This window comes from Aotus nancymaae, unplaced genomic scaffold (assembly GCF_030222135.1).
Source record: "Aotus nancymaae isolate 86718 unplaced genomic scaffold, 86718_ANA_hifiasm-v0.15.2.pri h1tg000040l, whole genome shotgun sequence".
Classification (NCBI taxonomy): domain Eukaryota; kingdom Metazoa; phylum Chordata; class Mammalia; order Primates; family Aotidae; genus Aotus; species Aotus nancymaae.
The window spans coordinates 65,146,063-65,173,192 of record NW_026988454.1 but is presented as its reverse complement, the minus strand read 5'-3'; the positions used below and the strand labels follow the sequence as shown (position 1 = coordinate 65,173,192).

The 27,130-nt window shown below is 31.9% G+C and overlaps 1 protein-coding gene across 5 annotated transcripts in view; it reads left to right on the top strand.

Annotated features, from left to right (window-relative positions):
- Nucleotides 1-27,130, top strand: part of GRIK2 (glutamate ionotropic receptor kainate type subunit 2) — a 712,929-nt gene that overhangs the window by 480,761 nt on the left and 205,038 nt on the right. For all 5 annotated transcript variants that reach the window (XM_012438407.3, XM_064360817.1, XM_064360815.1 and 2 more), the window contains exon 11: nucleotides 22,700-22,923. In XM_012438407.3, coding sequence (XP_012293830.1) covers nucleotides 22,700-22,923 — 224 coding nt within the window. The remainder of the gene's footprint in view (nucleotides 1-22,699; nucleotides 22,924-27,130) is intronic.

The window sequence follows — 27,130 nt, the reverse complement described above, 5'->3', positions numbered from 1 at the left end:
TTAAGAGAAAGTAAAATCTAAATTGATATTATAGAGACTCCTATAAATGGATAGAGATTTCTATAAGCTTCTATCCATCCTATTAATAATTTTGCTCCTACAAAATAGGAAGCCACTAATTTGTCGTGCAGGACAGGGCATTGAAACTTTTTCTTAATGTAGTCATGAAAGGCTTCTTAAAAAGAAATAACTTCAAAATCTTAAATAAGCAAAGGAAAACAGGTTGGAGTAGAAGAGGTGTGAAGTTGCAAATTTGGTTACTCAAACAAAATGTTATATAAAAACAAAAGTAGAACGATAAATTAAGGGCAAGGGAAGCATGTCCAAAATCTTGGATTATTTAAAATCAATAATAAAAATTTAGTATGTAATTCAAATAGTAAATTTACAGTGACACTAATGAAGCAGTGGGGTGAAAAATTTGTTTATCTGTGATATATGGAACATGTCTGTTATTAAATAATAAATACTGATTTGCATCTATTACTACCATAACTGCAGAATAAATGTAACTGAAAACAGATGTAAAAAAAAATGTGGCTTTTTTAAGGATGACATTTTCTTTAGAGCATACAGCAAATCTAAACAGAAAGAAAACAAAGCCCAACAAAAACTTTAAAAAGTTAAAAAAAAAATCATAGCATGAAATTTATTAATGCTATAGAAATTTGTTCAGTGTGACTGGATTTTTATTACACATTAAATTGCATAAAGTTTCTTTTCAAAGTAAATTTGAGTAATAGAAATTTCTAAAACATTGCTAAAATAAGATATTTTTATGATATTCCCATGCGGAAGAAAAATTCGGTATTTTTCATTTAGCATTTTTGTGCCACTCAACGTTTTTAGGCACTGAGAAACATACACATCCTAGGTGAGATGAACATTAAATACATTTAATAGGCTTTAGGTAGTATAACAATAGAGATATTCTGAAAATATTTTGGGAAACGTGAGGTGCATATCTAATTTTGTCCGGAAGGGAAAGGGTCAGGGAAGTCTTTAAGCTTGAATTATGAAACAAATGGCAGATGCTTTTTCAAATACATTATTTTTACAGCTGCAGTTAATTTAATTGCAGCATGTATTCTACCTGAGGGATGTTATCTTATGTAACAATACACATGACCAAAAGAGTGAACTTGGTCAGGTTTATTTAAATATATTGAAAGCCAATTCAATTTAAAATAAACTGATATGATTAAGACAATTTTTGAAGGGAGAATTAACATAAAGTTTCTCCATCTTTTCTCCTAAAAAGAAAATAGATCTAGTTTTCTCAATTAAGAATTTATTGAAAATGTATTGGTATGCTAATATGTAATTACACTAACGTTAACCACTGTTGTTTTGTGCCAAAATCATGTGTCTTCACCCACATAATTTCCTGATCACTTCTAATTGCATTTTAAGGTTTTGTGGCTCTTCTAGGAAATTTAGTTTGCAAAAGATATGGCCACTGAACTGGAATTTATTTTTTACATATTTTATTATGATGATATTCATCTGATCAAGTATTTTTTTATATTTTTTTTAAACAGTATCCAATTTGGATCATTGAAAATCAGAAGTATTGTCTGTGGGATTGTTATAGAGCAAATAGTCTCACTGTTAAATATGCACAAAAACACTGGCTTGTGAGAAAAAAAAAAGGCTTTGCCTTTTTTGCAAATAGGCAAGTAGTCAGCAAGGAGACAGGAATGGATTCAAATCTGTCTCCTCAATTTAGGGACCCCTTTCTTCTGAAAGAGTTTCAGCATTCAGGTTCCAGTCATGTCCCAGTCTTACTGGTATAGAGGGGAAGATTCATTGGTTTTGGATGTTGTTAGAGATCAAAGCTTTTACTATTGTGTATGCCTAGGCTACATGACTCACAGTTTTTGTTTTTATTATATCTAAAAGTTAACTCAATAATTTATTGCCAACTAAGTAGGCCCAATTTGGCCTAGTCCAGTTACAGGACTTACTTAAATAAAAATACAATTATGAATTTATGTGACAATATTTAGTTTAATATTAAATAACATTAAACTATCCTTTATGTCCCATATGTTCATTTCCATGGAAATTAATTATTTTGATATCTTGTAATATAGTAAACTCCCTTTGCTCAATGTAGATTAGTTTGCTTTAACCAAAATTTAGATTTAAAATATTCTAACTTTGTGCCTTTCAATACATACATCATTAAGGTTCTTTCCTAGTTAGAATATAAGCTGTGGGAGGGCAGGAACTATATCTCTAGGATTTAGCGTGATGCTTAACACATGGTAGATAATGAGTGTTTGTTAAAAGTATGAACCCTTTTTTTTTGATCCAGACCAGTTTGTCCAATTTGGTGGATAAAACTACATATAATCTGGAATATGCCACAAATGGATTTTCCCAAGCATTCTATTCTATTGATGTGCATGTTTTGTCTCCTTTGGGTAGATGTCAATGTCTTGTTTGAGGCAAGAATGATTTCATTTTCTTGGTTTCTTTCATAGCATTTGTCACAAGGCTTTACACATAGTCAAGATGGTCAATAAATGTCTATCAAATAAATAAGTGGATAAAAATTATCCACCTAACCTTTTTTCTCTCCACACTAAAGGAGTGTAATAAACTTTGCATTATACATGTGATTACTGGAAACCATAGCTATAAATAATATCACCCTTTCCTTGTGATAAAAATTGGGTAATGTTGGTAAATGTATTAAAAGAATTTTTAAGTAAAGAAATATGTCATAGCTATGGAATAATAGATAAAGGCATTCTGAAACACAATATTTCAAATGCAGTCACATAAAAAGCCATTTTCAAGTATTTCTTAAGCAGATACTGTCAGATATATTGGATAATGTATGACATGAGATAATTTGAGAGGATGTGTCCTGAAAACAGGGTAAGACACTTGGACAAAGAAGTTTTATCTTTAAATTCTGCAAAATAAACATACACAAAAATCAGAATTTTTACCAGATAGTGTGTATAGGTAATCAAATCTCATTTGAAGTTATATTGTCATATATTCAATATAACTTCAAATGAGATTTGATTACCTATACACCCTATCAAAAATAGCTTCTTTTTGAGGCAGGTGAAGAATGGAAATATAGTACACTTTGTAATCAAAGCATCATCAATATAAAAGTAAAGATTTTAGCATCAGTATGTTAAGAATAAGTCATCCTGGTCAAAACATAGATTATCTTTTAAACATCTTAATAAAATATTTTTGGATGGATCATTTCTAGAATGTATTACATGTATTTACTCTTTGAAACTGCAAGACAGTGAGCATAATTCAAACTCTAGTTGAAAATGTCATATCCATTATGATGCTTTCATAATCTACTTATATATTTATTGTTTTTAAAAGTATTTCATGCAGTGTCTTCTTTCTCCAACTAATATTTTAAATCCAGGGGTTACAGGTGCAGATTAGTTAGATGGCTATGTTGTGTGATGCTGAAGTTTGGAGTGTGGATGATCCCATTACTAGATAGCGAACATCATACACAATAGATAGTTTTTCAACATTTACTCCCTTTTCGTCCACTCTAGTAGTCCCCAGTGTCTATTGTTCTCATCTTTATGTCCATGTATACCCAATGTTTAGGTCTCACTTATAAGTGAGAACATCTAATATTTGGTTTTCTTCTTTTACCATTAGTTCGCTTAGGATAATGGACTCTGTCTACACACTTGTTGCCACAAAATAAATGATTTTGTTCTTTTTTTATGGCTACATAGTATTCCATGGTGTATATGTACCACATTTTCTTTATCCAATCAACTGTTGATGAGCACCTGGGTAGATTCCTTGTCTTTGCAATTGTGAATAGCTCTGCAGTGAACATACAGGTTAATGAATCTTTTTGATAGATAAATTTATTTTCCTTTGGGTATAAATCCAAAGGATTTGGTGAGTCAAATGATAGTTCAAATCAGTTCTTTGAGAAATATCTAAAATTCTCTCCACAGCAGCTGGACTAATTGACATTCCCACCAACAGTGTATAAATGTTCGCTTTTCTTCACGGCTTAGCCAGTATCTGTTTTTGTTTTTTATGTTTTTGACTTTTTAACAGTGGCCAGTCTGACTGGTGTGTTTTCATGATAATTGCATATTTTACATTGGGATCAGTCAGGAATGTAAAATTAATGTCTACCAAATTTCTTATTCATGGTTTCAGCTTGAAATGCTGCAAACATTTACTCAGTAACTATTTACTTTATTAGTCCATTCTGATAGTGCTATAAAGAACTGCCTGAGACTGGATGATTTATGAAGAAAATAAAGTTTAATTGACTCACAGTTCCACATGGCTGGGGAGGCTTCAGGAAACTTACAATCATGGTGGAGGGGAAGCAAGCACATCCTTCTTCACATGGCAGCAACAAGGAAAAGTGCTGAGCAAAGTGGAGAAAAGCCCCTTATAAAACCGTCAGATCTCATGAGAACTCGACTCACTATCACCAGAACAGCGGCCCCCATGACTAAATTACCTCCCATCAGGTCCCATTCAAGACATGTGATAATTATGGGAACTACAATTCAGGATGAGATTTGGGTGGGGATACAGCCAAACCATATTCCCATCACTTTTATTCTTTCACCTCTTTTTGTAGGTTCAAATGAGCACTTCCCATACCCTCTGAATAGCATGTACTCACCTTATATTGTATCTCATCATCTTCATCTTATTTCCTATTATCTTTTATTTACTCCAAAATTCCTCACATACATGTTATTTGGTTCCTACACAAATATTAAATAGATAGGTATTTTTATGTCTGTTTTCAATGAGCATTTAAATCCTTTGGAAGTCTACATTTTAAAAGATAGGTTGTTAATAAGCTGATTTATGAGTCGAGCTTTATAAACTAAGGAAAACGTTGAACATATTTAAAGCAGGGTCTACTGCTTAGTAGAGCTGCAAATGACAGTGATACCATAGTGAAGATTTCTTGATTCTGGTTCTAAACCTTAGTTATATAGGTCCTCAATGCTGCTTATTACATATTTATTTAGGAGATATTGAACTAGTTAAACACAAGTGATTTTTAAACTGAACATTAATTTTTAATCTGAGTGTAACAAGGACGAGGGCTTCCCATTCCTCTTAATTGTTGTTCATAGGTGCAATTAGAAGCCAATGTACAAATCAGTGAACAAGAAACTAGGGACAACATCTGGGTAACAGATCTCTTGTCCTGTATTTTGGGGGTATTTCTTTTTAAGTACTATTGCCAGTCACTTAGAATCAGAGCTACCTTTCTTAGAGATAAAAATCTACACATACCATTTTTTCTTTCATTTTGCTAGGTAGACCACCACATACCTGCTCAGTCAAAATAGAAATGTCCCAAAGATGTTACAATACAATTGAGTAGGTTATTGTTTTTGAATGGAAATAACTACTTTTCTTAATGAGAAAGTAGTAACATCAATAATGAACTTCTGATGAAATAAATTTCATTTCTATTTTCTAACACAACTATTTCTAACACATCAATAAATTATTTCTGATGAAAATGTTATTTCTATTTGCTAAATTTGCTTTCTTCTTGTTTTTCTCTTTACTTGACTTCTTCTAAATTGAACGAGTTTTCTTTTGATTCATTGTTTTATCTCTCCATTAGTTGGAAATCATAAGCCTTATTTTTCTTTATTATTTTAGAGGTCTTTATGGAAATTTTAACCAGCAAAGGTAACAAGATATTGATAACCAATATTTTACCCTTCTTCCAAATAATACAAGGATTTTAGCAAGCTTAAATTGATCGACCATTCTGCTGATACCTGCTATTAGATTAGTTCTAATCTGATTATCTCCGTGTTTAGATTGAATATATTTAATAGATTTATTTGCTTTACTTCCCTTTATTATTTATTTCTTCTTATATCATAGTCTTCTGTGGAGTCCTGTTTTCTTCTAGAAATATGTGTGTGTGTGTGTGTGTGTGTGTGTGTGTATATCTCCAGAAGGAATGTGCATATATGTATACTAAAGGACATAGAAATAAGTGTTTATAAGCACATTAATCATAACAGTCACAAATTGGTAATAACCCTTGCCCATCAATAGTAGATACATGAGTAAATTTTGGTTTATTTGAACAACAGAACATTAAACAGGAAGAAGTATATATATATATATATATATATATATATGATGTGTGTGTGTGTGTGTGTGTGTTGTATGCAAAGCTCTCATCTTTGGATCAACATTACAAATAGACATAATTTGAACTACATATAAAATCTGAAGTTTATTTAGGAAGTCAAAATTTAAGAAGAAAATATGTTTAGGTGAGTCTGTTAATTATGTAAATAGTAAAATTAGTTTGAAACACGCAATTGTCATTTTTGTAGGCTAAAATGAAATGTTAAGCATTTATGTGACCTAACCTGTACATTTTTCCTCCTCATAATGCCTTTAAAATGTTTGCAGAAGCTTTTCTTACCTTAGGACCTAAATATACAACCCTAATGATTAATCTAAAAAAGAATCTGCATCCTATTTTTATAGATGATAATTGTGATAAATTCCTTTCTGATATTTCACAAGTTTTCTTAAGAACCCAGATCTAATTAGAAACGAAAACCAGTCTAAATGATTAAAATATGGTTTTCTTAGAAAACAAAAACAAACAAGACACACACACCCACAAAACCTCATCTCTGCAGCACCATTCAGGACCCACTTATTCTGAAAGTGCCAGAGGCCTGTCACCATTGTTGAAAGCTTGGCAAGGTTCAAAGAGAGCTTATCAATGCACAGTGAGAATTAATGTGCACTACTCATTACCCTGGTGAGACCCTTTGTTGAAATAGTCAGTTTCTATGCTGTTTGTAAGGTTGTGCAGTTGTAATTCCTGGATGACTGCCAGAAATAGCCATGGTAACAAAACACCCAGCATCCTTCTGTTCTCCGATCAATCAGTCATTGTGTGAAGAACTTTTTGACTTATGATGAATTTTGTAGCCAGTATTTTTAGGTCATTTCACTACACTAAGTCAACAATATGTTACTTCTAGGTGTGTTATTATAGACGGACTCATTCCCATACATCTCTACACGTAAACTTTTTATGTTATGGTTTGTCTTAACAGGCAAAGTGGAATTTGCTAATTAAAAAAGAGTGTGTAGTATGCATACAAATAATAATACTAGCATTCTGATATGTTTTCATATTCTATACAAACCATGGGCCACTTAAGAAACAAATGAGCTTTACAGTTTTCTAGAAGTAGTTGGTATAATATTACAACTAAACATACACACAAACATATATATGTGTACATATATATGTATATGTTTTTATACTTCACATATATATGCACAGATTATATATGTATTGGTATATATATGCATGTAGATGCTTATGAATACATACAGTTGGCCAATCAGCCCTCTGTATCTTTGGGTTCCGGTTTCAACCAACTGAGGACTGAAAATACTGGGACTAGGGAAGGATAGTTGTATCTGTACTGAACATATACAGACTAATTTTTGCTTTTCATTTTTCCCTAAACAATGCAGTATAACAAATATTTGCATAGCATTTACATTGAGTTAGTTATTATAAGTAATCTAGAGATGATTTAAGGTATACAGGAGGATCTGCACAGGTTATATGCAAATAATATATACTTTATATGAAGGATTTGAAGACCAATGAATTTTGGTATTCGACAGGGGTTCTGTAACTAATTTCCCCTGGATATCAAGAGATGACTATACAAACATGGCATATATGTGTGTACATGCACGTTAAAAATAGTTTTAAAAAAATAAAAACATCTGAGTACAAGACAAGTATTTGAATAGACTAAGATTCAGTATTTTGTTAAGGACAACAGTTCATGTCTGAATGTCAATATTAACTTTGATGATTTAGCAAGGACTTGATACATCTTTATTTGCCTTTTTTTCTGAACTCTATTTTTCAATTCATTATTCTGTAATTCATTTTCATTATATATGGAGAGATAATCAGTCCATCAAATGTATTTTGGTTTAAAAAAGGCTATGTAACTGTAACCTTTAGAATGACTTGGGAATCATCTAGGTTTCCAAATCTCCCTCCACTATTTATTTGCAGTGTAATCTTGGGCAACTTGGTTAAGTTCTCTGAGCCTCACTTCTCTCACCTAAAAAAGGGCATTGATGAAAGTTTACACTTCATAGTAATGATTAAATGACCTAAAATATATCGAGTACTTAGAATAGTGCCAGGTATATTATATTAAAAGCACTAAATCAATGTTAGCTTTCATTTGTATTTTTTTCTTGGTGGAAATAATAGCGAAATTTCTGAAATAAATGAAAACATACACTCAGGCATCTCACTTCCTCAACCACTTGCCCAACTTCCCATGGAAATTATCAATAGAGTAAACAAATAAGTAAAAGTTTACATTCTCACTGGAGTCTAGGGATGGAGCCTTCTAAATGTCAAGTTTTTTTTTTTTTATTTTTTATTTAGTCTACTACATATAAAATTAGAGTGAAGGAAGAATGGAAGGTTGGTACCTGATCTCCCTCATAAAATATCAATGTGTCTGAGAATTGCATGGGAAACCAAGAGAAATTGCAATTTGTATCCCCAGTAGTGTTTTGTTTTAAACATTAAAATGATTCTATGTTAATCTAAACACAATATACCTCACAAACTTATTACTATTAGACATTGTAAACAATTTTGAGACTCTGGGCTATTTAATTCTCTCTGTATTTTTGTTTTCAGAATACATTGAGCTTTATTGACTTTGCTTTGACTTATCACTCTCTTTCTCTTACAAGTCATTCATTATCTTCTCTGAATTCTCAGTGTCCTCCATTATGAGTAATTTCTGTTCATTCCTGATCTTTCTTTATTATTTGCTATCTTGTTTCACCTCTCTTCTATTCAAACTGCTCATTCCATAGCTCCGCCAGTGCTGGCTGCTCTGTCTGTCACACTCCGCTTATTTCAAGAGTCTGGTTCAGATTCTTTGACTACCTGAATGATTTTACTGTTATAAACTCAAAAATCTTAGTAGTTTATACCTACATAGATTGTTTCTCATTAACACTACTTACAAAGCATAGGTCAGCTGAAGGCTCTGTTCCATATTTTCTCATTCAAGGACCCAGGCTGATGGAGCCACTACCACATGGTGTGCTTATATTTCTGGGAAGCAAAATGAGGGAACATGGTGAACTGCATACTGTCTCTCAAAAATTTCTTTGCAGAAGTGAAAGCACACAACTTCGGTTTACGTTCCTTGATCAGGGTAGATCATATTACTGTGCTCAACTTGAAGGAAAGAAAGGAGTACAGTGTTCCATGTACACAAAATTAAAAGACAAATTGGAATGCAGTTAAATAGCCCTAATGCTTAACCTATTTCCCATTGCTATTTTAATTCAAGATTTCTCTAGAACCCAGAAAAAATACCTGGTTCTTTGAGGCTGATTTCTCCAGATATACCATTCCTTTCATTCTTATGTTATCACCAACAACAGAAAGTCAGTTACTGACTTTTTGATCACAATTGCATATGCACTGCTTATTTTGGCAACGGACTCATAGCTTCTCACTTTAAGAGAGCCAAATTCATAATTTTAGTTGAACTCAGTGTCATTACGGAAGACTCATCCATTACCCTAGACTCTAATGGACTTCTTGGGTTCTTGAACCTCTCAGCCACCCGGTCCTAAAGTCACATCATAGTTATGACCATAACCTAAAATATAGCAACAGTTAGATCAACAATCTGAAAATTCAAATCATTTCTTCTTGCTTATAAATTTGGTTGATTTCACTACATTTCTTTTAACCCCATCAAGCCCATGAGTTGGGCAAGTGGAAGAGGGTGTATTAGCATAAAAATAAGAAGCCCCAGTAGTTCAGAAATTGTGTGCCTTTATGGCATGGTACTCTTATTTGGGGTAGGTAAACTTGGACCACAGAAGTTTCACTTTCAAATGGAAAGTGAGGTCTCACTATTTCAAACAGTGAAACTCAAAAACTCAGCCAGACAGGCAACAGTGATATTTTGGCTTTACATGAAATTTGGTAGCTATCCCTTTGGAGAAAACTTTACACCAACCCATAGCCTAAAAATAAAGCTGCTAAATCAACAGGGCCCTAGGTTTATATGGCTCATTTTAAATACCTGGGTTTGGTTAATTGACAAGTTGAAATATCATGGTGTCCCATGGACTACTGTGGCTATCTAGGGTCAGAGCCAACTATACAAAACTAAAACTGGCTGTGATCATTCTGATTAGTAGGCAGAACTCAAGACCATTCTCGTAAGTCTAGCTATGACTCTTGAGTTGTTTCCAATGACCTGATATTTGGTGCTATTCAGACTGGTAGATTAAATATACCCTTCTTTGGGGTAACCAAATATAGAAACAAATTGTGGCTGATAATTGGACAGTTTGGGTCACTAATGAGTTCAGAATCTGTGTTTATTAACTGCTATATTGCTCTTTCTCACTCATAGTTAATTTCTACTATTCCATGAATCTTCTCCTAACCACTCCACTGATCTCTTGCTTGTATAATTCATTATGTTCTTACAGTTTCTCTGTGTACTTCTTGCTTCAAAGAATTGTGTATAAGCTCTGGAAGGGATCATGTTTAAATATCTTCACATTCCTACTCTGCTAAGTCTACCAGTAGATATTGATTGATTGATTCTGTCATATTATTTCACAGTTGAGAAAATAGAAACTTATTTTATTTTACTATGAAATATATTTATGTGAACTTTTTTAACTAGTGAAGGGATGATAATTACCTTCTGAAACTAGGTATATTTAATATTTTTATAATTTTGTCTTTGTACCAAGTCTTATTTTTACATCTAAACAGAATAGTAATCTGATTGACTATTACTTCATCTTATTCCTGGAAAAACTACATGAAGATATGAGAATAATAAGAATTGTTAGCATTCAAACATAGTAGCAAACAATTTCCCATAATATATTACTTTATATTTTGATATCAAAGATCCCATCTGAATTGTTTCAATTAAAATATATTTATAAACAGGGAGCTTAGTTTTCCTTGTCCTCAAAATATGCAATATATTGTCTTCATTTCAGCAACTAAAAGATAAGGCAAAACAATCACTTAACTATTTACTCATTTCATGTCTAGTTTATTTTCAGAAAAGAGTTGTATTTATATTGAAGTCACTCTACAAGCTTAGACCAAATAGAACTCTTTATATATGCATCTCAAAATTTAAATCTTTAAATTTAATAACCATAAAAATTTTTTTGGACTTACTTTGTTGTTTATAATTGTGCTTTGTTTGATTAATGAAGTTTTTCAAGATAGAATATATGAATTTAAAAGGCATGTATTGTGTTTTTATTGAAATAGAGAATATATTTTCATGTTGTAAAAATTATACAATATAGAAATATATGAAAGAACAACCATACTTCTACTAACCATAGATAAATACTATTAACATTGCTTGATTTCTTTCCATTATTAATTCTATACATTTCAAATATACTGTAGAACTCTTCAGACATGTGCAAATAGAAAAATAAAGTGAAATGCCATATACCCATCACCAAACTTCCAGCGTAGTAAAACGATGGTCAATCTCATTTCATCTTTTCTCCCACCAATTTTGTCCTTACTGTACTATTTTGAAGCAAATCCAAGACCATGTTGTGGGACTAAAAAGAGAGGAAGTTAAAAAAAAAACACATGATTTTTATTTGATTGTTAAAAACTTCAATTCCTAATGACATAAAGTATCAACAAATACCTTTTTCTGATTGTCTTATAGTTGTTAATTATTAATTCATTGTCATTTACTTGTTTAAATTGGAATCTAAATGCTCATTCATTTGTGATCAGTTGATATATTTCAAGAATTAGTTAATCTACAGGTTTCCCATCTATGTTTTCATATAGTAGAATTACTGTCTAATATTGCATGTTTTAATATTTATCATCATTATCAGTGTCCACTACATTTCAACAGAAACATTATAAATTGCTGCTTAAGAGTGAGAGGTAATTTTTTCTTGTTGTATTCTACTTGAGTTAGCCTTTCCTTTTTGAGGCACAGTTCCAGATTACAGACGAACTTGGAAAAACACTTTTGTGTATCATTTTGCTTACAAACTTTATTTCTTAAAAATTCTAGTTGTGACATATTGGAGTTAGGTCATATGTATATATTTAATACTCTGGAAGGCTGGAATAGTAAGTGGTCCACTTTAATAGAAACAGTACTTTGTTTATGATCTTTCTCTTAAGTCCTTCTACATCTGCTGTTAGACGTTTAATTTTATAGGTTTTTTAACTAAAAAAATTATACGTGGTTTTCGGGGAGAAGAAATAAAGGAAATGATAGAGAAATAAAGAAAGAAGAAAGAAATAATAAAAGAAGGGAAGGATAGAGCCAGGCACACTGCCTCACACCTTTAATCCCAGCACCTTGGGAGGCTGAAGTGGAAAAATCACTTGAGGATGGAGTTCTAGACCAGCCCGAGAAACATAATGAGACTCCATCTCAAAAACAAAACAAAGCCAGTCAAGGCAGTCATGATGGTCCATGCCCTGGTTACTCAGGAGGCTGATGCAGTAGGATCCTTTGAGCCCAGGTGTTCAAAGTTACAGTAAGGAGGCATGATTTTAAGTTCCCTCATACTTCAAAAGGTTGAACAAATATTGAATAACATAGTTATGTTTAAACCTTAACAAAATTTAAAGGTGCAGATTCAGGGAATCTTATTGGTCATGAGAACCAGAACAAAAAAAACATGTTATAGAATATTTTTGTTATGTAATTAATTATAAAGATATCTACATGTAACACTTATAGTGACTAGCATATATGTATTTTTATCACATGGAGTTCCTTCTTTTGGTGTGTACTTTCTTAATAGTTTAGTTGTTTAATGAATACAAATATGTATTTTGTATTTTTCTAAGTATAAGCATAGAGTATACAGATTTTGAATATATGGGAAACAAGTAAATTTATATTTCATATTTGACCCATTCAAAGATAGGTTTGCTTAGTAATTCAACGTGTGATATGATTCCATTTGAAAAGCAAGTCTGGGCAAGGTAGAGCCTATGTAGTAAAAAGTTACCTTGTTTTCTTGGACAATATACTAAAGATCCTGTTACAATTTTTTTCCTACAATACTTAAATCAGCTTAATAAATGCTTTTAGGTAAGAATAATAAGATTACACTGGAAAATCATCTAATGTTTATTTCTATTTTAGCTAGAAAAGAGAATAGAAGGTAGGAGCCACAAGTGCCTTCTAGTTTACTTACATGGCTTGCAAGTGTTATCCACTCTTTAACTCTTCTTATTTCTATCTGTTGAAAAATGAACCACTCTAAAGACTGCTTTAATTTGTAAACTTATCATCATAGCTTTTTTTTTTTAATTCAGAAATTAGCAGTAGGTTAACTGGAGCTGTAAGATGGGTCATAATACCTGTCACTGTTCCCTTTTGAGTTCATTGCACCTTCATTAATGCTAACTTTGTGCATTGGTCCCATTTCTACTCCAGGATTTGCAGAATTAATACAAATCTTACTAATACATTTATGTTTGTGTTAACTCATTAGAGCAATAATTGAGCAAGTCAATAAAACTGTAGCACAACTATTTTTATACATACATCAACTGAACTACTTATTTTACATTATTGATTATTAGTTTCTGTGTTAATTTTTCCTATGCTGCTATGAGCACCTGGGAAATGGGACAGTTATAAACACCTTTGGATTCTATATGTCGCCCCAGACCTGGTGCATAGTTGAATTTCAGTAATCCTTTGTCAAGGAATGTTTGTTATTGTAAACTGTATTTTAAATAAATAAATATAAGCTAATGTATAGTTTTAGAGTAATCTGATCTTAACAGAAAATTTTATAGCATTAATTATCTGCAACCATTGTCATTTAACTATTATTTTAAATAGACCCTGGGAATTCAACATGCTTAATCCATTGCACATTAAAGAAAGGTTTGCTAGAGCCAAATTATAAGTTCAAGATTCCATTAAGTAGGTCCCCTGTAGTTCATAGTCATCCATTTTAGTGTAGTAGTTGTTTCTTTTATTGGTCTACCGACTATGGTCCTATTGCATTTGAACTGGGAAATTTAAAAGGTTTTAAAAGGATTTAGCAGAAAATGTATAAGTGAAATAGTATCTTAAATTCAGTAACAAGATATTGTATAAATGTTTTAGAAGTTTAAGAAGTAACCTGAGATTTTTAGTAACATTTTGAGTTATTTCTAATTTTCAATTTTGAAAGTTTGCATATAAATTTATTTCAAGGAACCACTTATTTTTTTTCAAGCACTTGTTTGATAAATATATAATAATATTATGTTTTAAGTAGTAGCCTTGTTTTGGTTTTATATTTGTTTAAATATATTTATAATAATTATAGAATGTAACAGAATATCTTTTATGTATTGGTAATTATCTTTGGCAGCATAACTCTCTTCACTTAAATTATGATTTCAAAACATGCTAATTTCCTCAGAATCAGGAAACCAGTAAAATCTAAATCAGAAACAGAAAATATTAGAAACATTGTTTAGTGCAATCCTATGCTCATGAACAAGAAAATAGTAATAACTATTATAATAATAGAAATAATAATACATATTTGGAGTATTGATGTGCAAGATCTCAGATTATTTTTAAATAAAAGTTTCATCTTTCAGGAATTATCAGTGTGAAGAAAACAGGACATTTCCGCATACAGATACTTTTCTAGGGAACAAAACTAATTTGTCTAGAACATTAAATATAAATTTCAACCAGTCTGGTCAACAATAAAAAACCATATCTCTAAAAAAAAAATAGAAAAATTGGTCACATGTGGTCCAAGCTACTCAAGAGGCTGAGGTGGGAAGATCCCTTAAGTCCAGGATTTCGAGGCTGCAATGAGCTATGATTATGCCGCTGCACCCTACCCTGGGTGACAGAGCAAGACGCTGTCCCTAAAAATAAATAAATAAGTAAATTCCTTTGTCTTACTCCATTTTCACGCTGCTGATAAAGACATACCTGTGACTGGGTGATTTATAAGGAAAGAAGAATTTTAATGGATTCAGTTCCACATGGCTGGGGAGTCCACACGGTCATGGGGAAAGGCAAAAATTATATTTTACATAGCAGCAGACAAGAAAGGATGAGAGCAAAATGAAGGGAAAACCCCTTATAAAATCATCAGATCTTATGAAACTTATTCACTACTATGAGAAACCCATGATTCAGTTATCTCCCACTGGGTCCCTCCCACAACACCTGAGTATTATGGGAACTACAATTTAAGAAGAGATGTGGGTGAGGACACAGCCAAACCATATCGACATTCATTCCATGGAAATATTGTAATAATTCTAGTATAGGGGAGTATTAATACTTATGAAGCATACAATTGAGAGTGTACAACAAAATCAGATTTGAGTGGGGAACAAAACAAAGCAAAGCTAAGCTGAAACAATTAATCTCCTCCCCCAAAGCTCTAGAAATATTTTAGAGCCATGGTTCTTCTGAAGATAGCAGTTCAGAAGTTTATTTTTCATTGTTATTAATAGCAAGTTTGGCAGGTTTACTCAATATTATTTGAAATTATCAGCAGGCTTCCTTCACCATTAGCAAGTAGCAAGTGCTGAGGCAGCAGCTAAATCTACTTTTTTTTTCTTTAAAGTATTTTCTACTCTGGCCTTACAAGTGTGAGAGAAACCTCTGCATTTTATAACTCAATTGCCCACTTTACTTTCTGTTGGACACTGTGCTAATTACTTGGTTTGGTGAAAATGAACTAAATTCATATTTCTAAAATGTAAGTTTCTGTTTTTGTAACTGCAAATACATATTAGGTTTTGTATAGTATGGAAAATAAATAATTTATACAAGTTTAATTTTTTTCATATTTTAAAACTTATGTAACTTTAATCTCATCAATTTTTTTTTTCTTGAACAACACCTAGTGAGTACTGACATATGTTAACTTGTTTATGGTAATCACTAAAATACAGTTAGTCACAGAGATATCTTTTTTTTTTTTTTTTTTTTTTCCCCGAGATGGAGTTTTGCTCTTGTTACCCAGGCTGGAGTGCAATGGCGCAATCTCGGCTCACCGCAACCTCCGCCTCCTGGGTTCAGGCAATTCTCCTGCCTCAGCCTCCCGAGTAGCTGGGATTACAGGCACACGCCACCGTGCCCAGCTAATTTTTTGTTTTTTTAGCAGAGATGGGGTTTCACCGTGTTGACCAGGATGGTCTCCATCTCTTGACCTCGTGATCCACCTGCCTCGGCCTCCCAAAGTGCTGGGATTACAGGCGTGAGCCACCGCGCCTGGCCCAATCACAGAGATATCTATGAAATATTTTAGCAGTTATTTACCATTATTTATCATAACAAAAATTAGAAATCATGCACATGGAAAAAAATCTCATTTCTTAAAATTATTTTTTTTCTTTTCATATGATCCTAGTATTAACCATGCATTCAGGAATCTCTCATTCATGCTGCCAGAGATGGAGACCTCAACAGAAACAGTGGGCTGAAATTGGTGGGGTGAGAGGAGGGATGAAGTACAAGGATGTTTTCATTAAATATCCCAACTTTGACTGCTATATGGTCTTTACAACAAAAATACACAACAGCTAATCTAAAAGAAGTATTTGGGAGAAAAAGTTCAATAAAAACAAATCTCAAGAGTATTCTCTTTGGTAAAAAAGATAAGAGGGTGTCCTGAGGGTAGAATTAGCAATAATAATAGTTTCATTCATTCAAAAACTAGTTACTTAGTGACAACTCTGTGCCAGTCACCGTACTAGACACTGACAACACAGTTACAATAGTAGAGAAACTGCTTACTCAAAGGAACTTACATTCTAATAGAAAAAGGCTGACAAGTGACAATGTCAGTTAATGGCGTATTTCATGAAGAAAATGAAACTACTGTATGGAGATAAAGAGTGATAGAATGAGTGTTCAGGAAAGACCCCTTCAAGTAATTGCCAGGCAAATGAGATAACCACTATGCTATGGAAACCCCATTGCGAAAGTGACATCAAAGAAAACACATGAATGAAATGAGAGAATAAGCCATTTGTATGTATAAGCTACAAGCTTTCCAGGGAGAGGGAACAGCAAACGGAAAGCCTGGAGAAAGGAATGTGTACACTCATTTGAGAATTAGCCAGGCAGACAGAGTTATTGAAACAACAGTGAGAAAGACCAGAAGAGTAATGGAACTAATGTTGATAAAGCCGTATCTTGTAGTGCTTTGTCGTCAAACATGTTCTGGAAATCATTGGAGGATACTGAGCAGAAAGTGATAATCTGGTATGTGTTTTAGAAAGAAACTTCTGGCATGGAAAGGAGATTCTAGTTGGGCAAGAATGAAAATAGCGGACCAGCTGGAGGCCATTTTAAGGGTTCAGGCAATGTGACTAGGTTGGTAGTGACAGAGGTGGTAAGCCATATGTACAGAAAGTGAACTGTGTTTTCTTACAAGTGCACACAGAGACAAATTATTTAACATTATACATTGTGGAGAGTCTAGGAATATGCTGTATCACTTACATGTGACATTACACTGAATATGCCTAATTAACTAGCTTAAGTGTCTTAGTTAATCAGAATAAATGTTACCAATTTATTCGTATGAACTTACTGCTTTAATTATTTTACCCATTTTATTAAGCATTTAACAACATCATGGAAAAGAAAACAACATTTAGAACTGGTCTTCCAGTGTTAAATTGCAAGAACCTCTAGAAGTATGTGCAAGATGTTTCACTGATGAGATCATGTATCATAAAAATCAGATCATTATGTTCTTTGATTTCTGAAACTTCATAAAGAAGAAAGTTTCACAACATATTCAAATTTGAAGTCATTGTGCCATTCACGAAAACATGTTTTGTTATCTAATTTTTGGTTTAAGTTTTCAGAAATTAGACCAATAATTTTTACTACACTTTATAGTATTTAATCAGTGGATTTCTATTAGCTATGTAACTGTAAAAAGAATTAATCTGTTCTATCTAGATGGTTAGTTCAATTGGAATTATATTATTGTACAAATAAATTTTATTTCTATAGTAAGACTAGAAAAATGTTTCATTTAAAAATTCTCTGAGTGGTTTTCTTTGAAAATTTTACTAAGTTAAATTGTAACTGTACTCGGCAAACATTTACTATGCAGTTAGTTCCTTGGTGTCAAATTTTATCCAGTGCCTTAGGGATGTTAGGTTCATTATGATCATAAAGATGAATAAGACAATTTGGAAGAGTTTCACATAGAATGATAGAATATTAAATTAATGCTTATTAATTTAGTAAGATAGCTGCTGTGTAGGTGTCTTTGTTAGATTTCCGGGGAGGGAGACTTTACCATTCCCTCAGTTTAGAGTTACATGCTTTGATTGAAGGGTATGCCTGCAGGCTTTCAAGTGTTTATACTCTCATAGGAACTGGAAGAATACAGTTACAATAATATGTACATTCAGATTTCTCATATCATATTGGTTGACTTATATGTGAAATAACAAGAAATAACACAACATAAAATATTGCTACATGTTAAATTACAGGATTCAGTTTATAAGTTATATACAAATTCACTAAAGATAAGTTAACGCAGATAGAGTAATCAGGGAAGGATACACAGGAGGAAAAGAACCAGGTAAGTGTCTTACAGAATTTGAGTAGTAGAGAAAGAGGAATATTATTTTGGGAAGGGAAATAACAAAACCAGTAGAGCAACAGAAATGGGCGTGATATATTTGAATGGTTGTACAGAAAAATAGTGGGAAATGAGCATCATTAAGTCATCTTTGGAGCCATACTTTCCTTAAAATCTCATGTTTTAGGTTGGCTATTCTGTTTTTGTTTTTCATTTGTTAAAAGGAAATATCACACTACAAATTTGGTAGGGCTGTAGTGATTATGAATAGAGGTGAAAAGCCTCCAAATAATATAGCACATTTTGCCTCACAATGGACACATTAATGCTAGCTATACTATGATATTCATTTTTCTTTCCCCTTCCACCCTCCCAATCCAGGGTTTTGCTATTTTGGACCCATTTTTCAAGCTGCAAACACAAGCAACTTTGTTATAACACAATACATCTGCTAACAGAGGATATAGTAAAAACAACCTGTTGTTATTTAATAATGTATAATTTATTTTTTTAAAAAATTTTAGATTTACAGATGAATTGTGCAGAAAGTAGACTTTATTGGATCCTCTCCCTTCCCATTTCCATACACATTTTCCCCAATTATTAAGTTTCCATTAGTGTGGTACATTTGTTACAGTTGATGATTTATTATTGATACATTTATGATTCAAGTCCATAGTTTACGTTTTAATTCTCTCTTTGTGTTGCACAATTTTAATGAGTTTTGATACATGCCTAATATCATGTATCCACCATTATAGCATCCTACAGAATAGTTTCACCACTCTAAAATCATTCTGTGCTCCACATAGTCAACACTCTCTCACTCCTCTTGAATCCTTGGCAACCACTGATCTTTTTACTGTCTTTACCATTTTTCCTTTTCCTGGATGTCATTAATTGGAAGCATAAAGTACATAGCTTTTTCAGAGGCTCTGTACTTGACCCTCTAAATTTTCTTGTGTCTTTCACTTAGCAATATGCATGCAAGCTTCCCCCATGCTTTTTCATGGCTTGATAGCTCATTTATTTTCATAACTGAATAATATTACATTGTATGACTATAATAAAGTCTGTTTATACATTAAATTTTTTACAAAATAACTGAATGTGTCTGCTTGTGTCTTTTGTTTTAAGTAGTTAATATCTTTTATAATTAAAAGTATTATAGTATTACATAATTTCTGTCTTTTTTTCCTCTTTCCCATTTGGAATATAATTTTTTATTTTAAGCAATGCTAAATAAATTTTAAAATTTAATGTATGAGTATCTAATCCTATTGATATATTTCTACATTACAACATTTTGAATAATGTAGCTTTTTAAAATATGTTATTTGAATTTTTTTCTAACTTTTTTGCTGTACATTAGACCTATTTTACCATTTTTCAAGAATACAATATATTATTACCTATAATAACCATTTTATACAATAGATCTCTTAAACCCATTTCTTCTATCTAACTGAAGTTTTATTTCCTTTGAGCAACATCTTGCTGGACTTTCCCCCTACCCCTGTAATCATCCCATCCTCTAGTAACCACCATTCTTCTCTCTCAGTCTATGAAATTAACTTTTTAATGTTCTACATAAGAAGAGAGTGGATGTAGTGTTCTCACTACCAAAATGATAACTATGTGAGATAATGCATATGTTAATTAGCTGGACTAGTCATTTCGCAATGTATATGTACTTCAAAACATCATGTTGTATATAATAAATACACAAAATTTTATCTGTCAATTAAAAACTTTAAAAAGTTACCACTTTATAGCATATTCGCTTATATGGTTTACAGTGATAAAATTTTGCTTTCCATGTGCCTAGGAAAAAGATTACAAAGTGAAGTAACACATACATAAATTGTGCTGTGTATTTAACCCTCCAAACAGGGATAAACTACTGCTTTGTGTTGTCCACTTTTTACCTGGAGTCTGTTTCTTAAATTACCACTGCATTAGTCCATTCTCACACTGCTATAAAGAACTATCTGAAACTGGGTAATTTATGAAGAGAAGAGCTTCAGTAGACTTACAGTTCTACAGGCTGTATAGGAAGTGTGGTTAGAGAAGCCTCAGGAAATTTACAATCCTGTTGGAAGGGAGGGGAAACAAGCACCCGCTTCACAAGGCAGAGCAGGAGGGAGATGGGGGAAGGGGGAAGTGCTACACACTATTAGACAGCCAGGTCTTCTGAGAAACCACCTCCATGATCCAATCACCTCCTACCAGGCTCCACCTTCAATGTGTGCGGATTCAAATTCAATATGAGGTTTGGGTAAGGACATAGAGCCAAGCCATAGCAACCACTTCATTTCTGTAACAAGGTCGTTCACTTTTTCAAACAATTTTTAGTTTCTCCCTTACATCTTAGAGGAAGTGCTATCTCCTTTCTGCGGAAAATACTCCCTCTGCCTGTATTCTGCACCTGACCCTCTAAATTCTGAGAGACTGTAATCTATCAATTGCTAGAATAATTTCTATATATTTCCTTTTCCATCTGTACAAATTATTAAATGAATGAGTGAATGAATAAATGGCTCTTCTATGATTCCGTTGTTGGTATTTGAGATGCACGTCATGGTTATGCTCTAGGTGTAGACTCCCACAGCTTGGCTTTATACCGTGGTTCCACTGTTTAATGAACTCTATGAACATGAACAAGTTTTCTAACTTCTCAAGGTTTCAGTTTTCTTATCTGAAAAAGGGAGGAATAGTAGGATTATGTAAATTGTATGGGGAATGTGACAATTCTTGTAAAGTTCTTAACATAGTGCCTGTTGTACAGCAACTACCTAAAAATATTAGCAATTATTTTTTAATTGTTATTTTCTTTGATTTATGAATGTGAAATATGATGATGCCCTCCCCCAGAATTTTTAAAACCTTTTTTATTCCTTTTTCTTTTTTTTAGAGAAATGTCTTTTTCTGTGGCTCCTATCAAAGATACTCTTTCCAAGCATTTCAGTGCTGTTTCCCTGCACACCACCAACACATGAATGCACACAAACACACACACAGAATAGTATTGCCAACAAACTTAAAAAAGTTTCTTCCTTAAGTCCTTTGACATTGACTGAGACAAGAAAATATGGAGGACTAATTTCATTTTTTTATGTCTTTCTCTTACTCTTGACAGTGAACATTTTGTTCTTTACTTTTTGAAAATTTTTACATTTATTAATAATAAAATGAATGTAGCAATATAGCTTCTCATCATAGATGACTTGATTATTTTAAAATATTATAATTATTTCTTACAATGTATTAGAACTTAAGTTCATCTTTGACAGATGATTATAGCATGATGAGTGAAAAGCATTACTAATTCAACGTATTTAAGCTACCGTGGAAAATTAGCAACTTTGTGAAAATGGAAAAACTCATTTCCTAATGAGGTTTAGGCAAGGCTGCAAGGATTTTCATTAAATAATATAAAACAAATTAAAGGCAGAGAAACAAAACTCAGAGGTAGTAAACAGAATCACACTGAGAGATGTTTTGAACAATATTTTAACTATTTAAAGACTAAAGTCTTTTAAATATATTCTATAGTTTTAAAATCAGAAAATGTTTCTTAATTCTCAGCTAAACAATTTGATGTAGTACTATTATAATTTGATGAATATATTAAGAAAATGATAATGATTATTAAATAGATTTTTAAAATTTAAAATAAAAGCAATTATGAGAAGGCTGGTAGCATAATTAATGTCATGAGTGTACAATAGTTTCTTCAGTCTTTTTAATTCCATAAAGTTTTTTTCTATATTTACTTTCAATAAATGCTGATTTGCTAATCTAGAAGCACACAGAAATGATTAGTGAAGTAAATCAGATTCTTTACTTCACAGTAAGGAATGCTTTAAATTTTAACATAATTGTTACTGAGACAATTAAATGTAAAGCCTTTGTTTTATTTAATTTGATTACTGACTTTTTTCTTGTGACTGAAAACCAATTTTTCCTTTCTTTTTTATGTTTCTCTCTACAGAAAGCTGACCTTGCAGTTGCTCCACTGGCTATTACCTATGTTCGAGAGAAGGTCATCGACTTTTCCAAGCCCTTTATGACACTTGGAATAAGTATTTTGTACCGCAAGCCCAATGGTACAAACCCAGGCGTCTTCTCCTTCCTGAATCCTCTCTCCCCTGATATCTGGATGTATATTCTGCTGGCTTACTTGGGTGTCAGTTGTGTGCTCTTTGTCATAGCCAGGTAACATGCTCACTTTTGTGATTTTTTTGGCAATTGTTACCTCATTTATCTAACTAATAATTGTCAAAAGTCACAATCAATTTTACTTTTTCTGTTCTTTATTTTCCACGGGGTGCTGAAAAATAATAAAATTTTAAGAATCACGTTCATTTATTAAAATGTACTTATCTGCCTTTGTGGGCAGAAAGCATGCTGGTTGTGTCAGTAAGCTATAAGTATTGTAGGGTTTACTGTTTTCCTAACCAGAATCTAAAAGCTGTTTAAATCAGTATGATAAAAGAATCATTGACTCACTTTGAAGATTTCTGGTGAACCAAAACCAAGATAACATGTTTGACTAACTTGAGTTAATAATTCAGTTTTAAGAAAAACCAAAGTACTAAAATTTAAAAGGAGGCTTTTTGAAGGAAACAAGGCTAATTTATAATTTCTATTCTAAGTATAAAAAGACTATCCTAGTATTCTATAAAATGTGTCATTTTTCTTACAGAATAAATGCCACTACAAAAAGTGCCTTATTGTCATTGACAAATAGTGCATGTTTCAAATCATAGGGTCAGAAGATAAAATGCCAGGCTAGGCGTGGTGGCTCATGCCTATAATCCCAGCACTTTAGGAGGCCAAGATCGGAGGATTGCCTTGAGGTCAGGAGTTTGAGACCAGTCTGATCAACATAGGGAGACCCTTTCTCTATAAAAGATAAAAATTAAGAAAAAAAGAAAAATGCCTAAATGAAAAAATATACATATATTTTATAATTTAATAATGACCCTTGAAATCTGTGATGCAGCTCAGTCTATGTTGATGGTATTACTTTATTTTATTCTTGGAGGTGGAAATTTGTAATCATGTTTATATACGCCGACCTCACTATCAAACTTTCAACTGATATTTCAATATGATTTAACTTACTTTTGCCTTAATTAAGAAGATTAGTATTATGCCTCAGGACTCATAACTCTATTATTACTCTCATAACATGGAGTTAAACCACACATTCATTATATCCTTTACATTTTTATATTTTTTCAAATATCAAAAAAAAATTCTGAATTAAAAATCAATTAGAATTCTACATATAATTTTTATGGTGATAAAAATACTTATAATATATAAATATATATATGTTTTTGTGCTGTATAATCAAAATTAAATATTCAGTGTCTTCAATTATTATTACATGGATTATTTGGATACATTTATCAGTAAGGGTATTTGTGAGAAATTGAACTTATTTTTCAATAAGGAATTGAACATTTTTTTTTCCAGTGAAGTAATGTATTTCTTTTCTGGCCATAAAAAGTTTAGTTCATTCAGTTAAAAAAGGAATAAAATCAATTAGAAGTAGCATAACATTTTTATATATTTGCACACGGATAATATTTTATATATTTATATGTAATAATTTTACAAATACATCATTTTTACCTAATTAGCTAAATATTAAGAATTGTGTTCTTCAGATAATTATCATTTGCATTTGCCTAAAATTATGTATTGAAAGCCTATTGCCATATAGCATGTGAAACTGTACAGTAGAACCTATTAATGTTTTATGTGACTTTTGGAGTTCTCCCCACAGTAATGAGAATTTGGAGTGTGAAGTTCCTAAACTTTTAGCTCCAGCTTTTTCTATATTCTGTGAAAATAAAACAGCCTTCTCATTTGTGAGCATCTTTGGACCAATTACATCTTTTTTTATAGTGACAGATACAGCCACTCTATTTTATGTGTTCAGAGAAATAAGTGAAGAGTTTCAGATTAAGTAATTCAATGACTAGAAAACTCTTCATCCAGCCCACAGGCCAAACAGAAAAATAAATACTCCAAAATATTAAAAAAGTCTTTCTAATGTGGCCGGGCGCGGTGGTTCATGCCTGTAATCCCAGCACTTTGGGAGGCCGAGGCGGGTGGATCACGAGGTCAAGAGATTGAGACCATCCTGGTCAACATGGTGAAACCCTGTCTCTACTAAAAATACAAAAAATTAGCTGGGCGTGGTGGCGCGTGCCTGTAATCCCAGCTACTCGGGAGGCTGAGGCAGGAGAATTGCCTGAACCAAGGAGGCGGAGGTTGTGGTGAGCCGAGATCGCGCCATTGCACTCCAGCCTGGGTAACAAGAGCGAAACTCCGTCTCAAAAAAAAAAAAAAGTCTTCCTAATGTTTGCATGTACCTTTCTTCTTAAATGAACAAATTTCCCAGGAGGATATAAATAAAGCCTAGAGAAATGTGTCATGAGACAACTTTGAGGCAACTTTGTGGGCATTAATCAAACTGAATTAGGTCTAACAATACTTTTCTGGAGATCTTAAACAGAGACTCTTAGGTTACTTGAAATTTGTGTTAGGAATTTTAGTTATTTCTAATTTTCCAAACCCACAGCTTTTGAAGTTAGATTCAAAGCAAATACTGAAATATCTGGATTCCTTTGCAGTTTAAAAAAGTACATTTGCAAATAGAGGCATGAGGATGGATATGCACTTATCTAACTTTTCAAAATATTTCTATAACTCACTTGATAAACCATTGTAGACAGCATCTGTATAATTATGGTAATCTGTACTGATTTTACACAAAAGAAATTCTGTTTGAGAACATAAAGTCAGCCAATGTACCATTTTTTTTACTGCTACTGCTTTTATATTTTTAAATGTTAGTTATATTTTGTCATTGGTTATTAAGTAAACAGATATGAAAATGATATTATTTCAGCTTCTTCAACAATTTCAAAACAAATTGACAAATTGCCTCATACACTAAAAAGAAAGTGTAAAATCTTCATTTATAGGTAAATTAATAGATATTCCATTAAGTAATAAACAATGTTAGATATATTCAGTAAAATATAATATTAGAGAGTCTAGGTAAAGTAACACAGAAGAATATTTTCTGGATTTTCTCAGAATATTTTGTTCAAATTTCAATCTTAAAATAATCTTGTATTAAATATTTCTAAATTTGAAAAATAAAACGCTGAAAAATCAGATTAAAAGCAAAGTCTGAATATAGTCAATTTAAATTTTAAATGCTAAACATCCAAAATCAAATGAATTTGTTTAATTAAAATCTACACTGACATAGTATTGAACTCTTTTACTAAGAAAGAAGTTGTGATGTGCAAAGGCAAATAAAATGTTGAAGTTTCAGTTGTATAATTTAATTGCCTTTGTAATTTAAATGGAATTACTATCTGTTAGAATTTAAAATACATTTACCTTAATGCTACCTTTAGCACTTTTATTTTTCCTATCAATAAAAATTATGTCTTAGGACATATAGAGGTCACTGATGTACTCATTGACATCATTTTTGATGTAAAAACTAATATGGCATTTTTTATGTATATTCTTTTTCTCCATAACAATTAGAGAGAAAAAAAGATTATGTTTCAAAAAAATTCTTAAATATGTGTTTTCTTTTCATTGAAAATCACACAATGGTCTAAAATAACTACCACTTTAATAACAGAATTCATATTTATTATCAGAAGTTACATAATGTTAACTTATAGGGAATTATGTAATATTTAGGATTAAAAACACTTTATCTCAAAACTAAATTATAATGAGTGATTTACATATTGTCAAAATTTCTCAACATCGTTAGTTTTATTTTTGGTCATCATCTGATATTGTTCCTGTTATTATTATTACAATTAACCTTCTATATCTTCTTGACTACTAAACCACTTCTTCAATTTGTTTTCTGTTTCCTCTTTTGTTTAGTTATTCTATCAACTACTCACTCAATTAGTCAAATATTTGTTGAGCTTCTAGTAAGCACTAATTAGATTCCATAAAATATTAAAATTTATCTCTCATTCATTTATTCATTCAACAATATCTATTGGCTACCCATAAGTACTAGGAGTTGTGCTAAATGCTTCAATCCCAGAATAAACCCAACCGAATATGTTATTTTCATTAATAACTCACAATCAGTGCAAATTTCTGGCAATAAAAATTTATTGCCCTTGAATAAATTTATAAAAATATTTAAATCATCCCAAATTCTGTATGAATGCCATGTATTTTAAATATGTTTTTCTAAAAAATATCTTGTAATATATATTTTGCTAGAGAGGAATATACAACTATGAAGGAAATAGGCATGAGGAAGATTGTTAAGTTGTCATTAGACTGCTAGATTAGAAGCTTATTGAATATCTGCTCTCCTATCATGCTAATAATTTTATGACAAATTAAG